Source organism: Desmodus rotundus, chromosome 3 (genome assembly GCF_022682495.2).
Source record: "Desmodus rotundus isolate HL8 chromosome 3, HLdesRot8A.1, whole genome shotgun sequence".
NCBI classification, from domain to species: domain Eukaryota; kingdom Metazoa; phylum Chordata; class Mammalia; order Chiroptera; family Phyllostomidae; genus Desmodus; species Desmodus rotundus.
Genome location: NC_071389.1, coordinates 53,028,389 through 53,041,505, shown reverse-complemented (window position 1 = coordinate 53,041,505; position 13,117 = coordinate 53,028,389). Strand labels below are relative to the sequence as shown.

Genomic DNA, 13,117 nt, shown 5'->3' with positions numbered 1-13,117 from the left:
CAGATTTGAAAATGTTAAGCTAGAGTGACATATTTATTCCAAGAAAGTATATTATGAGCAATTTAAAATATAGCAAATTTAAGGTGGCTTTTGATGTGAACTACAACAGTTTGTAGCTCACAGCTGTTAGCTGAATGGTGCAGATTTGTTTTTGGAGATAAATGTAATCAGTTAAACATTCGACTGCCACATTCATCTAACTGAATATCTGTATGCAAATGTGGAGAAATAAAATTTAGAACACAACAGCCAATTGATCATGTTCTAGTTTATAGTAACCTGCTTTTTTGAATTCCTACATTAGATTCTCAATGCTTTTGTGTTCAGTTGGATTATTTGACACGAGAAAGTCTTAAAGCATGTTTGTTTTCCAGAGTTCAAAGGAATTCTTTTGGGTGATCTGATTTCCTTGTTCAGAAACCTCTTCGTTTTTCTTTGTGGGTTTTACAGCCTTTCTTTTTGGGGCTTACATAGGCTTACGTTCTGTTTCACGAAATCGAGTGCTGTTCTAGTCAATCCACTTGGTTTCCGGTGTTGGTCAGGATGTAGGATCGTGTGCAGTGAACATTAAGGATGCGCTCCCAACCCCAGGACACATACGCGAATCCCAGCGGCTGTGCCATCTCTACTCCATAGAGCCATCGAAAGCTGACTCCTTCTCGCTAAGCACATGACCTGGAAGGTTCATGTATCACTTCTGCTCACATCTTTTAGTCTGAACTGAGGAATCTATCTACACAGAATTGCCAGAGATGCTAGGAAAATGTAGCCATGCTTCGTGATAAAAATTCTATCACTAGTGGAGAAAGGCAGTTGGGGGTATTACCTGTGTTCTCTTCTCACCCCGATGGTCAGATTTGCCCTTCCTCCTCTCTGCTCCTCCATTTTTCTTCTGTTGCTCATCCATTTGGGTAGAACACACCTGCTTCTGTGAAACTTTTATTTTTCAGTCTCATTGGCTTATTCCAAATAACTGTGGATCTAAGTGCTGTTAGTTCTCAGGTATTTTATTGTATGTTCTCTTTGGCAGTATTTATGTGGTTCGGTGGCACTAATTGTCTTGTGTCACCATTAGATGTTAAAAATTACTTTTTAATCTCCTCATAGTGCTTATAATTGGAATCCAATAAATATTGACTTACTAAAACCAGAGATTTAGCACATATGACACGCTTGTCAGGATGGCACAAAGACCAACCTTTGGTGGCAGAAGCTGCCCTGTCATTTTTATGTATTTACACTTTTACAGAGTTGAATGTTTTGTTCACCATTCTTCAGAGTCAATGTAGTAAACCTTACTATGAGTCATTTATATACTACTCTCCTCACACCTTCTTGTCCAAATATGCCTGTATTATTCTTAACAGGTTTTCCACTATTTTATTATAACAGAACAGCTGGGCCAAAAGTCTTGTTTCTTCCACTTTCGTAACATTGCTGATCTTTATACCAACCTCATATGTTCTGTCAGTGCCACAACAGACACTGCTGATGCTCCATACGGGCGTGTTTGGTATTCTCTGCAGCATATTCTTGATTAGAAAGTGTATCAGTCAGAGTCTCAGCAGGAAACAGATGGCTCACACAAATAGGGTAATTAGGAAGGGTTTAATAAAGAAACTATTTACAAAGATTCGGGCAGGGTTAAGGGAAAACAACCAGGGATGTTTGGCGTGCTGGGGTCAGCCCTGGGAAACCATGCCACCCCGGCCTCAAGGGGAAAGTAGGATTTGCATAGAGAAGCTCTCCTGCGTGTAAGCCAGCAGAGGACTTCCTGACAGAGCTGTGGACTTTGGTGGAGGGACCTAGCTGGCCCATCACGACGTTGGTAAGAAGGGCCCAAGAGAATTAAGACCCTGATCTCATTTCCTCCTCTTTTGATCTCCTACCAGTGCCTTTCACTGGCCAAATCTAGTTGGAATCCTGAGGTGAGTTGGTGTAATCCGTAAAGAAATGAGTCCCAGAGACCAGAGCAGGGCAGAGAAGAGGGGCCAGTGGAAAATATCCAGCCTGCCAAAAAAAATCTCAGTTTCTCAGTTTTCCAAAGTTGCCAGTGACTATTTTTCTTTTTTGTTTTCCTAACATTTCAAGGAAAAAGTTGACTAAATAGCAATGCATTACCGTTAGGCACTTACCTTTCCTCTTTTTTGAATCACAGTGCTTTACTTCAGCACTAATCTTAAGACTTAAAGGATTCTCAGTAGAATTTATGTTGAAAACGTTTAAATAGGAATGACTCCATTCCAGTCATATCTCTTTAGATCTCTAAAATAGGAACATTATTCAACTTAACATTTAATTGAGCAAAGTCATTCTGTGCACAGCGTAAATTAGGTATTGTCAGCGAGTTTACCGTATGAATAAATACAGGAACCTAACAGAGAACAAACGTCTCCTTTGTCTAGAATACTCTGTAATTGTGGCATTTAGTGATGTAGAGGACTTCCACGCCATATGCTCTAACAAATACTTTGGGTCATAAGGGTATGCATAATGGAAGGACATAATTAAAGTTTAATCTGTTCCGTGAAAAAGCACCATTAATTACTCTAGTCAATTTGGTGGGTTATTAATTGGTTCTGGAAACATGTCAAAATACTAATTTAAGTGGATTTTTTCCCTTAATTGTCTAGACAGCCCCTCGACCATACACTGCCCCAGGAATTACACAGCCTCCAATTCGATTACAGCCTCTTCCCAGTAATCCTGCAGTAGGAGCTGTTCCAAAGGTACCTTCGGGGTCCAGATCAAAAACCTCGCCACTGGAAAATGATGCTCCATTTCCCATTGTGGTAAATATTACTTCTTCAGGACCTATCTCTTTATTCTTGGTTAGAATATTAGATTATCACAGTATTTAAGATGCTAGATTTAATCGATCTACTCAGTGAAATTTGTATTGTGCACTTATTGAGCACTTATGATGTTCTATTTAATTATCTTGCTCTAATGGGATAGCCTATAATTTCTGTGTTATTGAGCAAAAAGAGTAAGGAGTGGATTTGTAATAATATAAGGTGATCTCTCATTAATTTGAAGGGTTGTATGAAAAACAAAGAGGAACTTTTTACAGACAGATATGCCTTCTATCCGAATAGACCCAGTGTTGACTGCTTCCAAATTTTGAATGCATGAAACCTAGAAAATGAAACTTTCCAAGAATAGGGTTGCATTTGCATGCTGATTTACTTTACCATCAGTGTATGAAATTGCTTCAAGTTTGACTCTGGGGAACGTTGGCTAGAGAAGGAAAAGAATGTCTATCTTTAAAAAAAATGCTGAATTAATCACAAACAAGAGCTTGACTCTGCTTCCTTTCCAAGGTTATGTCTCAGATAATTTCCAGTGATTTTAATAGAGCACGGAAAGGAAGTATAGCAACTATAAAACACGAGTTCCTTAAACAGGGAAACATAATTAAGACACTCAGTAACTAGGGAGGGTGTTGTTTGTATTTCTAACACAAAGAAGAAACATTTACCAGCTTAAGAACCTGTATCATAATACAATAGTAATTGGTGAAATAGTAATTGGTTGAAATGGGTGAATTTAATACCGTTCCTTTTTAGGAAACATGAGATGTATGAAATTAAAATATTTTTATCTAATATTGACAAACACTAAAGAATTAATCCATATAAATGATTTTTCACAATAAAAGTATAAATATGACTAAAAATGATAATATTTTAATCCATTTAATATGGTTTACAGTTTATGTAGCACTTTTGACAAGCCTTATTATAACTTAATAGTAGTTTATCAGAAAGCAGGGGAAATTAAACCTAAAGACTGCCTAAAGCTTCCCCAGAAAAGGGAACTTACTGGGTCATAAGTCAATTAGGTTTGCGCTTTCTAGGACCTGGTCGCCTCATGGCCCAGACATTTCCTGTTTCGGCTAGTTTCAGAAATGGTCAGATCCTGAGACACTGTCTCAGACTAGCGAAAATAACTCACAGCAAGCTAATTTTTCTCTGCCTAGTAAACCAGAATGCAGAACAAAATCGTAATGAGGGACCATGAAACCACAGCTGTCAAGCAATAGAAGTTTGTAGGAAGGGTGCATCTCCCCCTGTAGGCAGACCCACACGGGAAGCCATATCACAATGAGAAGGTTGCCTGGTGAGCATGGAATCAGAATGAGCAGATTTGGTAGAATGGAATGTTAACGGCATCAGGCTAAGATGGCTTGATACACCCGTCTCATTAAAAACGCAAAGGTCTCTGGCTAAAACCCTCTGTGTGCTCTAAGAATAACGTTGCCATTAAGACTGAAAATATTCAAAGTCCAATGGGTGATATATCCTCGACCCTAGATAGTACTTGGATGGGCACTTTCCATGTTTGCCAAGGTGACTATATAATTTTTCTAAGCTCCTTTAAGTATTATTGTACTATATACTTTGATAGATACATTGTCCTGTAAGACGTGTGAATACTATCAATCAGATAATATTCAAGTTCTGTTGGGCTAGGAAGGTATTTTTTATTTCAGGTGATTTTCCAAATCATCCTTGAGCCACTGAGTGGATTTACTAATTAAATATTCACAGGGCCTTATATTTTCTGCTTTTCAAGTTTTGGGGTGTGAGTGATTGAGGGACAGACACTTAATGGTAACTTCCATGGCTAACAAAATTGAGATAAATCCCATATTCATTTAAACTAGCTAAGCTTACACTTTTCACTCAGTAAATATTTATTGGGCACTTACTACCACGGAGGTATTGTTCTAAGCATCGGTGGTATATAAATTATCAGGGCAGGCAAAAGTCTCTAACTTACTGAAACTTTATACTACAATGTACATAAACAAAATATACTGCCAGAAAAGATGTATAATTTTTCAATGGCATTGATGATAAAAGTGATTTAATATAAAGTCAGACAAGAAAGTCCTAAAGACTCATAGTGCGCATGATTGACGAGGATGTAGTGAGCCCCCGATAAATTTGTACTGCCTTCTTAAAGATTAAAGAAAGGTGCGGTGTGCCCATGGGACTTGTTTGAAGGCCCAACAGACATAAGCAGGTTGATCTTTGTGAATATCAGGAGTTAGGGTCTTTGGTTTAGGCAAAAGCAATTTGGTAACAAACAGGCTGGTTGAAATGCAATTGAGTAAAAATAATGACTTGATCGAAATGATTATCCTTGGAATGAGAGTTTCTCATACACTGTTGACAGAAACAGGAATTGGTACAACTATTGTGAAAGCAATATGGGAACATCTGTCACCACTTTGAATGAACATGCTCAAGCATTTTAACCTACAGGGATTTTTCCTAGGGATACACTTGTGTGTGGACAGCAGTACATTCAAGAATATTTATTATTATAATAGTGAACAATTACAAGATACCTGGAAATTTAATAGGGTATTGTTTTAAAGTGTTGTAATATATTAAAGAGTGTTTACAATAATAAGGTAGAGGTATTTGTACTGGTATGGAAAGATGTTCAAGATGCCATGAGCTAAAAATGCCCCTTTTAAAAAAATTATTAAACCATTTCCAAATAAGGCATGCATTTGACTGACAACTACCTAGAAATTAAAAAATAATTCCCCAAGCTCTAAAAGTTTTCCATTTATTCATTTTATTGTTATTTTTTTCATTTCTTTAATTTATATTTTATTGCAATATCAATGCACACCATCTCAGACAAAGGGAAAATGTAGAAAAAGTAAAACGAGAACATAAATAACACCTGCAATATGAACCATTCTAACAATTCTAAACAACTTGGTGAATATCTATTTAAATCCTTCTCTGTTCATATAAGTGTTGGCTTCAACCAAAATTGAACTATACATGCCTTTACTTCACCTGCTTTTATTTATTTATAATGAGAAATGTTTGGAGAATGAATTCCCTTTCTTAAAATTTACTTTTTACTACTTAAGCATATCAAAATAAAGAATAAATTGACTGAAAATGAATTTAAAGCCATACCAAATAAACTGGTATAAAATGCAGGCACCATGCATGGGACTCCATCAACCTGGTTAACACTGTTTGCCCCACCTTGGTGATTTTCTGAGGCCCTGTCCCAGCCAACTTTCAGGCCCACCCAAGCTGTTTCCTGCAGCTTTTCCATACTAATGGCCTATCTTGCCTCATGATTCAGATTTTCCTAAAATCTTCCAAACAAGCAGCATCTGGCCTGAGCATGCCCTGTACCTCTCGATAAGTGGCCCCAGGCCCAGCGCTAGAAGCAGCCAGCCTTAGTTCACAACTTTGCCTTGCTGGGGCACCTCCAAGCCCAACACAAGTAGCAGCCATTGGCAGTTTGCTTTGTAGCTTATTTTGGGTGGCTCAGGGCAGAAAAGAAGTGACCTTGGCCTGCACGTTCTAGGAAGCCCCAGAGGCAACACCTACAGTGGACAGCTTCAGACCATGTCAAAGCATCACCACCCAACCACCTCCATGAGTGACACACTCAAGGGACAGACTCAGCAGATACCAAAGCCCCATTGAAGTTAGTCCTGCTCTGTGGTGTGTGCCCCAATGCACAGCTGGTCGGAGGTCAGTGGTTGCAGCCAGACTTGCAGCTAGCTATTCAGCCTGAAGGTAAATCCCTCTCACTGATGTGCCAACAGCAATCAAGGCTCAACTATAAAAGGGGGGTGTACACAGCCCACATGGAGGGGGATATGACTTGAGTGCCCAGCTTGTATATTAGGGGAGGCTGTGTCACTGGACCCTACAGGACACCTACTACATTGGGCCACTCTACCAAGCCTAGGAGACATAGCAGCTGTATCTAATACAAAAAAACAAATATAGGGAAGCTGCCAAAATGAAGAGACAGAACAGAACAAAAGAACAAATGAAAGAACAGAACAAAACTCCAGAAAAAGAACTAAACAGGATGGAAATAAGCAATCTACTAGATGCAGACTTCCGAATACTGGTTATAAGATGCTCAATGAACTTAATGAGGACCTCAACAGCATAAAAGTGTACCAGTCAGAAATGAAGGATACACTAACTGAAATAAAGACTAATTTACAGGGAATCAGCAATTTGGAATATAAGGAAGCAAAAAAAAAAAAACCACCACCAATCAAAAAAGGCAAAAAGCAAAAAGAATCCAAAAACATGAGAAGAGTGTAATGAGCCTCTGGGACAACTTCAAGTGTACCAACATTCACATCATAGGAGTGACAGAAGGAGAAGAGAGAGAGAGCAAGAAATTGAAAACCTATTTGAAAAAATGACAGAAAACTTCTCTAAACTGGTGAAGGAAATAGACATTCAAGTCCAGTAAGTGCAGAGTCCTGAAAAAGATGAACCCTAAGAGGCCCACACCAAGACACATAAAATTCAAAAGGTTAAAGACAAAGAGAAAATCTAAAAGTAGCAAGAGAATATCAGTTAATTCAAGGGCACTACCCTAAGACTGTCAGCTGATTTCTCAACAGAAACTTTACAGACCAAAAGGAATTAGCAAGAAATATTCAAAATGAAGAAAAGCAAGGACCTACAACCAGGATTACTCTACCCAGAAAAGCTATCATTTACAATTGAAGGACAGAAAAAAGCTTCCCAGACAAGAACAAGCTAAAGGAGTTCATCACCACCAGAACAGTACTGTGTAAAATATTAAAGGGTCTTCTTTAAGAAGGTCAAAACTATGAACAATAAAATGGCAATAAATACATATCTATCAACAATTGAATCTAAAAATCAAAACAAACAGAAATAGACATAGATATAGAGAACATTTTGACAGTTGCCCAAAGGAAAGGGGTTGGGGGTGCATGGGGGAAAAAGGTGAAGGGATTAAGAAGTACAAATTGGTTGTTACAGCATAGTCATGGGGATGTAAAGTACAGCACAGGGAACAGAGTCAGTAATATTCTAGTGACTATGTATGGTGTCAGGTGGATAGGCTATTTATCAGGATAATCACTTAGTAAGTTATATAATGTCACGTCACTGGGGTGTACATCCGAAACTAATACACTAATGTATGTCAACTGTAATTGAAAAATAAAAAAATGATTTAAAATCAGAAAAAAATAAATGGATATAAAGTGGATAAAAATGATTTTAAATGATTTAATGTTTGGAAAACTACCTCAGATACACAAAAATTACAATTTGTGAAAATTTAAAGACTCAAATATAACTGAAAGATGTAACATGTTCAATGGTAACTTTTGGTACTTTGTAATTGTTAAGGTAATACATGTTAATTAAACTGTCAAATAATACAAAGATTTATAAAATGCAAAATGATTTCTTTCCCAATAATCCAAATCCCCATAACAACCTTATGTTCAAATCTTCCAGTTATTTTCAATTTTGTCAAAATTATATATAAGTTATTTAAAAGAAATGTATGATTATACCACATGGGTCCTTTTATGTCTGGATGAATAGATTTACCCTATTCTTTTTGAAGCTGGTGAGAATCTATTATAAAAACAAAATGAAATGTAGTTAAATATTCTCCTATTAATGGACTTGAAAGCTCCACTAAATTTGTTACATGTGTGTATCCATTCATTTACATCAGTGTACTTGTGTAGTTATCTTGGGTAGCTTTATTTGGATGGGTTGAATTTCTAGGGAAAAATAAGCTAAAAAGAGTCTTAGGTTAGTATCTGTATTTGGTACCTTAATATTATATTATCCAGGAATATTATAACACCTGGATGGGTGAAACAAATATGAAGAAAGTGCTGACACCCCATTGTTAAGTGGACAGTTCAAACCTGCTTCAAAGTAAACATTTCAAACTGCTTAACTCTAAATTGTTTAATTATACATAGATTTAATGGACTGTTGAGGGGAAATTCCAAAAGTACTATAGAGATACCATCACTGTATATTTGGTTTAAAAATATATTTAGATAAGATTAGAAATTCATGAAAATTTAATCTGCTGTGGATACTTCAAACAGACTGGAGTGTGCAGAGCTGGCCTATTTTTATCAGTTGTGTTTGCATGCAATGCCAATCATACAGCCTTGTCTCTAATTTTGGATGACATTGAGTCACCACTTCTCTGTTCACTGGTTCTTCTGTCATGAAATGTGATTCCAGGGCAAGAAGGCAGCGATGAAGTTCAGGAATTCCATGGACAATTCACAGGGAATGAATCGATATCAGCTTCTGAACATTAACAGTTACATGATGCCTATTCCTCCTCCATCTCCTCCCCCGGATGGAAAAATCACAAGGGAAAATAGATCTGAAACGTGGAGAAGGAGAAGATTTCATCCAACCACTGCTCCAAATAGCTTAGAACCCGTCTTTACCAGGGTGATTATGGAATCAAGTTTTCTTTTATTAATTTAGCAGAGATTACATTGCATTATTTAATTTCTAGATGTGCAGTAAAATAATTTAAGGAAATCAAAGGCAGAATGACTTGCATAAAGAAATATAATACTTTTATAAATGTAATTATAAGCTTGAATGAATGTGAAATCAAATATTTGAGTAGTTTAGTAACTGATTGCACAATTGATAAAAATACACTGATTTGTGTGATCAAATTTAGTTTGTACCCTACTCATTTTGAAATTATTTTTTAAATTTGCTCTTTCAACCATGTCAAAAATATTTTAACATTTAATTTATGAAAATTCAGAAACTTAAATGTAACAAAAATATACTATATAAAATATCTTACTAAAGCTTATTTTTAATGATTATTGGCAAATCACTGTATAGTATTTAGAAAACAATTATTTCAATTTTCTTTGAAAATATTTTACTTTGCTATACTTATTTCTTCAAAATACTGAAGACTAGTCCTAAGGCCAGTGTGTGTGTGTGTGTGTGTGTGTGTGCCAGTATACATGTACATATTTTTTATATATACATATAATTGCAATTATCTGTAACTTTCGTGATTGTTAGAAGGTGGCTGGGTGAACATCTCCCTGATTGAGAATCAGGGAGTGTCATACCAACACGCACATAGGCGGCATGCTGGCTGTTCAAAACCAATCTCATCCTTGAAAAAATATATAATGTGGCAAAATTGGTATACAAGAATATCCATATAAATATATACAGGGTCCAGCAGAAGTAACACCTGCTTGAGTGTGCTTGGCAGGGTAATAATATGGGTGTGATAATTTATAGTTTTAATTAAAAAATTTCACCTAAAATGTCATATGGTGTGCTTGAGTGTGATATTGTGGTGTTACAGAATTACAGGCTTTGATTTTGTAATAAAATATTTTATAATAAAAAAGTGGCATTATTTGTGCTGGACCCTATGTGTATATATAAATTTCAAGAGTATATTATAATTAGATATTTATACACACTACATAGTGTTTACCACAATAAGTCTAGTTCCCAACCAGCACCACACAACTGATCCCCTTCGACCATTTCACCTCCTCCCCAGTACCCATCCCCTCCAGTAAACACCAATCTGTTTTCTGTATCTATGAATGTATTTTCTTTATTTGCTCATTTTTTTAGATTCCACATACAAGTGATATCATACAATATTTGCCTTAGTACGTCTGACTTTTTTCACTTGGCATAATACCCTCAAGGTCCATCCATGTTGTTACAAATGGCAATTTTCCTGTTTATGGCAGAGTAGTATTCCATTCTATGTGTGTGCATGTCTGTATCACATCTTCTTTAATCATTTGTTACTTGTTGGACACTTAGGTTATTGCCACATCTTGATATTGTAAATAATGCTACAGTGAACCTATGGGTGCATATCTCTTTTTGAATCAGTATTTTTGTATCTTCAGATAAATGTCCAGAAGTGGAATAGCTGGGTGATGTGGTAGTTCTTACCTTGACTTTTTGAGGAATCTACATGCAGCTTTCCATAGTGGCTGTCCCAGTTTACAAGGGTTCCCTTTTCTTCACATCCTTTCCAACACTTGTTATTTGATGCCTTTTTGATAAGAGCCATCCTAACAGGTGTAAGGTGATGAGAATCTATAGCTGTGGTTTGTAGCTGTGGTTTTGATTTGCATTTCCCTGACAATTAGTGATGTTGAACATCTTCTTATGTGCCTGCTGGCCCTGTGTACATCTTCTTTGGAAAAATGTCTGTCAGGAGTGTCCAACCTGCAGCCCACGGGCCACATGTAGCCCAGGAAGGCTGTCAATGTGGCCCAACACAAAATCATAAATTTACTTAAAACATTATGAGGTTTTTTGTGATTATGTGTTGTAATGTATTTAGTGTGTGGCCCAAGACAATTCTCCTTTTTCCAGTGTGGTGCAGAGACGTCAAAAGGTTGGACACCACTGGAACTTTAGATCATCTGTCCATTTTATAATTTGGTGCTTTTGTTTTTATGTTGTTGAGTTATGTGAGTTTCTTAAAAATATATTTTGAGTATTAACCCCTTATTGGATATGATTTCCAAATATCTTCTCCCATTCAATAGGTTACCTTTTAGTTTTGCTTATGGGTTCATTTGCTGTACAGAAGCTTTGTAGTTTAGTGTAATCCCATTTGTTTATTTTGCTTTTGTTTTCCTTGGCTTTGGAGTTATATCCAAAAAAATAATAATAATAACAATAACCCACTAAGACAAGGGGCTTATCAAGAACTTTACTGCCTATGTTTTTTTTCTAGGAACTTTATAGTTTCAGGTCTTACATTCAAGTCTTTAATCCATCTTGAATTAATTTTTGTGTATGATATAGGATAGTGTCTAGTTCAATTCTTTTGCATGTAGCTATCCAGTTTTCTCAGCACCATTTATTGAAGAGACTATTTTTTCCCCATTGTATGTTCCTAGCTCCTTTGCTGTAAGTTAATTGTTCATGTATGTGTAGGATAATTCTGGGCTCTATTCTGTTCCATTGATCTGTGCCTCTGTTTTTATTTTAATACCATTATGTTTTGTTTACTTTAGCTTTGTAGTATAGTTTGAAACCAGGAAGCATCATACCTCTAGCTTTCTTCTTTTTCAAGATTGCTTTGGCTGTTTGGGGTCTTTTGTGGTTTCATATACATTTTAAAATAATTTGTTTTAGTTTTGTGAAAAATGCCATTGTAACCAACTTCACTCTTAAGTGCTTTATTTACTTTTTGTCTGCATTTCACTCTCAGCATCTGTCCTCACCAATAACTTTCTGAAGAAACTGGGACTATCTTCCTTGTTCTTGCTCAAATTTCCTGCTTTCACTTCTATTTTCACCAGTTTTCTTCCTTTGTTACAGTCTCTGAGAAAGCATTCTATCCCTCATCTCTGAGGCCCTCCCTCTGCTCTGTGTCCTTAATCTTATCCTTTTCCACTATGCACGCACTTAACATTGTCTGCCATTCTCCTCTTTAATTTGTATTTTTATTGTCTCTCCAATATTCATCTCTGTCTCTCAATGTACCTAGGCTTCATATAAAGTAACCAAATGCTTTCCTCACATTCTGCAGCCTTAGACTTCTGGTTTTCTTCTTTGCTGCTTCAAAGTTCTCTGAAGAGTAGTCTGCTGTCACTTAGTCTAACGAACAACCCCAGGCAACTCAGATTATGACAACACAGGTTTATTTCTTGTTCTCATCATTATCTGTTGTTGGTCAGCTGAAATTCTGGGACCTAGACTTGAGGCGCTGTCCCTGTCTGTGTCGGCCTCACGACAGCAGAACCATGGAATGCTTTTAAGATTCCACTCAGAACTGACACATGCCACTTGCGCTTGAACTCCAGTCTCAAACCTGACATTAATAGAGTGGGAAATATCTTCTCCCAGACAGTGGCAGTGAATATTTGGACCAATAATAGAATCTACCACATCTACTAACTTATTTTCAACACTTTGCCTGCTGGTAGTAGGCCCACAAACATGCTATCTCAAAGGATGTGGTACCCACTTAGCACATAAAGTGACTTCCTCATCATCCTCACTTGCTGGCAACATTTGATTTTTTTATGTTAAGATATATTACTGAGATAAACTCTACCTGTTCATAGTTTTAAGTTTAAATGTCTCATAAACCATAAGAATACAAAAAATTGACATGTACAAGTTAAACAACAATAATCAAGCAAACACCCATGTTCACACTGTTACTTCTTAACGAGGTAGAAGACTACCGTCATATTCTGAGCCCCTGGTCCTGAGCCTTCGCATCCCCTATTGCTTCCCAGAGCAACTACCGTACTAACACG

General features: G+C 36.7%; 1 protein-coding gene across 3 annotated transcripts in view; it reads left to right on the top strand.

Annotated features, from left to right (window-relative positions):
* ERICH3 (glutamate rich 3) overlaps nt 1-13,117 on the top strand; it is a 112,909-nt gene that overhangs the window by 34,611 nt on the left and 65,181 nt on the right. For 2 of the 3 annotated variants that reach the window (XM_053920811.1, XM_045199549.2), the window contains 2 exons: nt 2,634-2,792; nt 9,054-9,272. The exons of the other annotated variant lie outside the window; for it this stretch is intronic. In XM_053920811.1, coding sequence (XP_053776786.1) covers nt 2,634-2,792; nt 9,054-9,272 — 378 coding nt within the window. The remainder of the gene's footprint in view (nt 1-2,633; nt 2,793-9,053; nt 9,273-13,117) is intronic. 3 annotated transcript variants of the gene reach the window in all.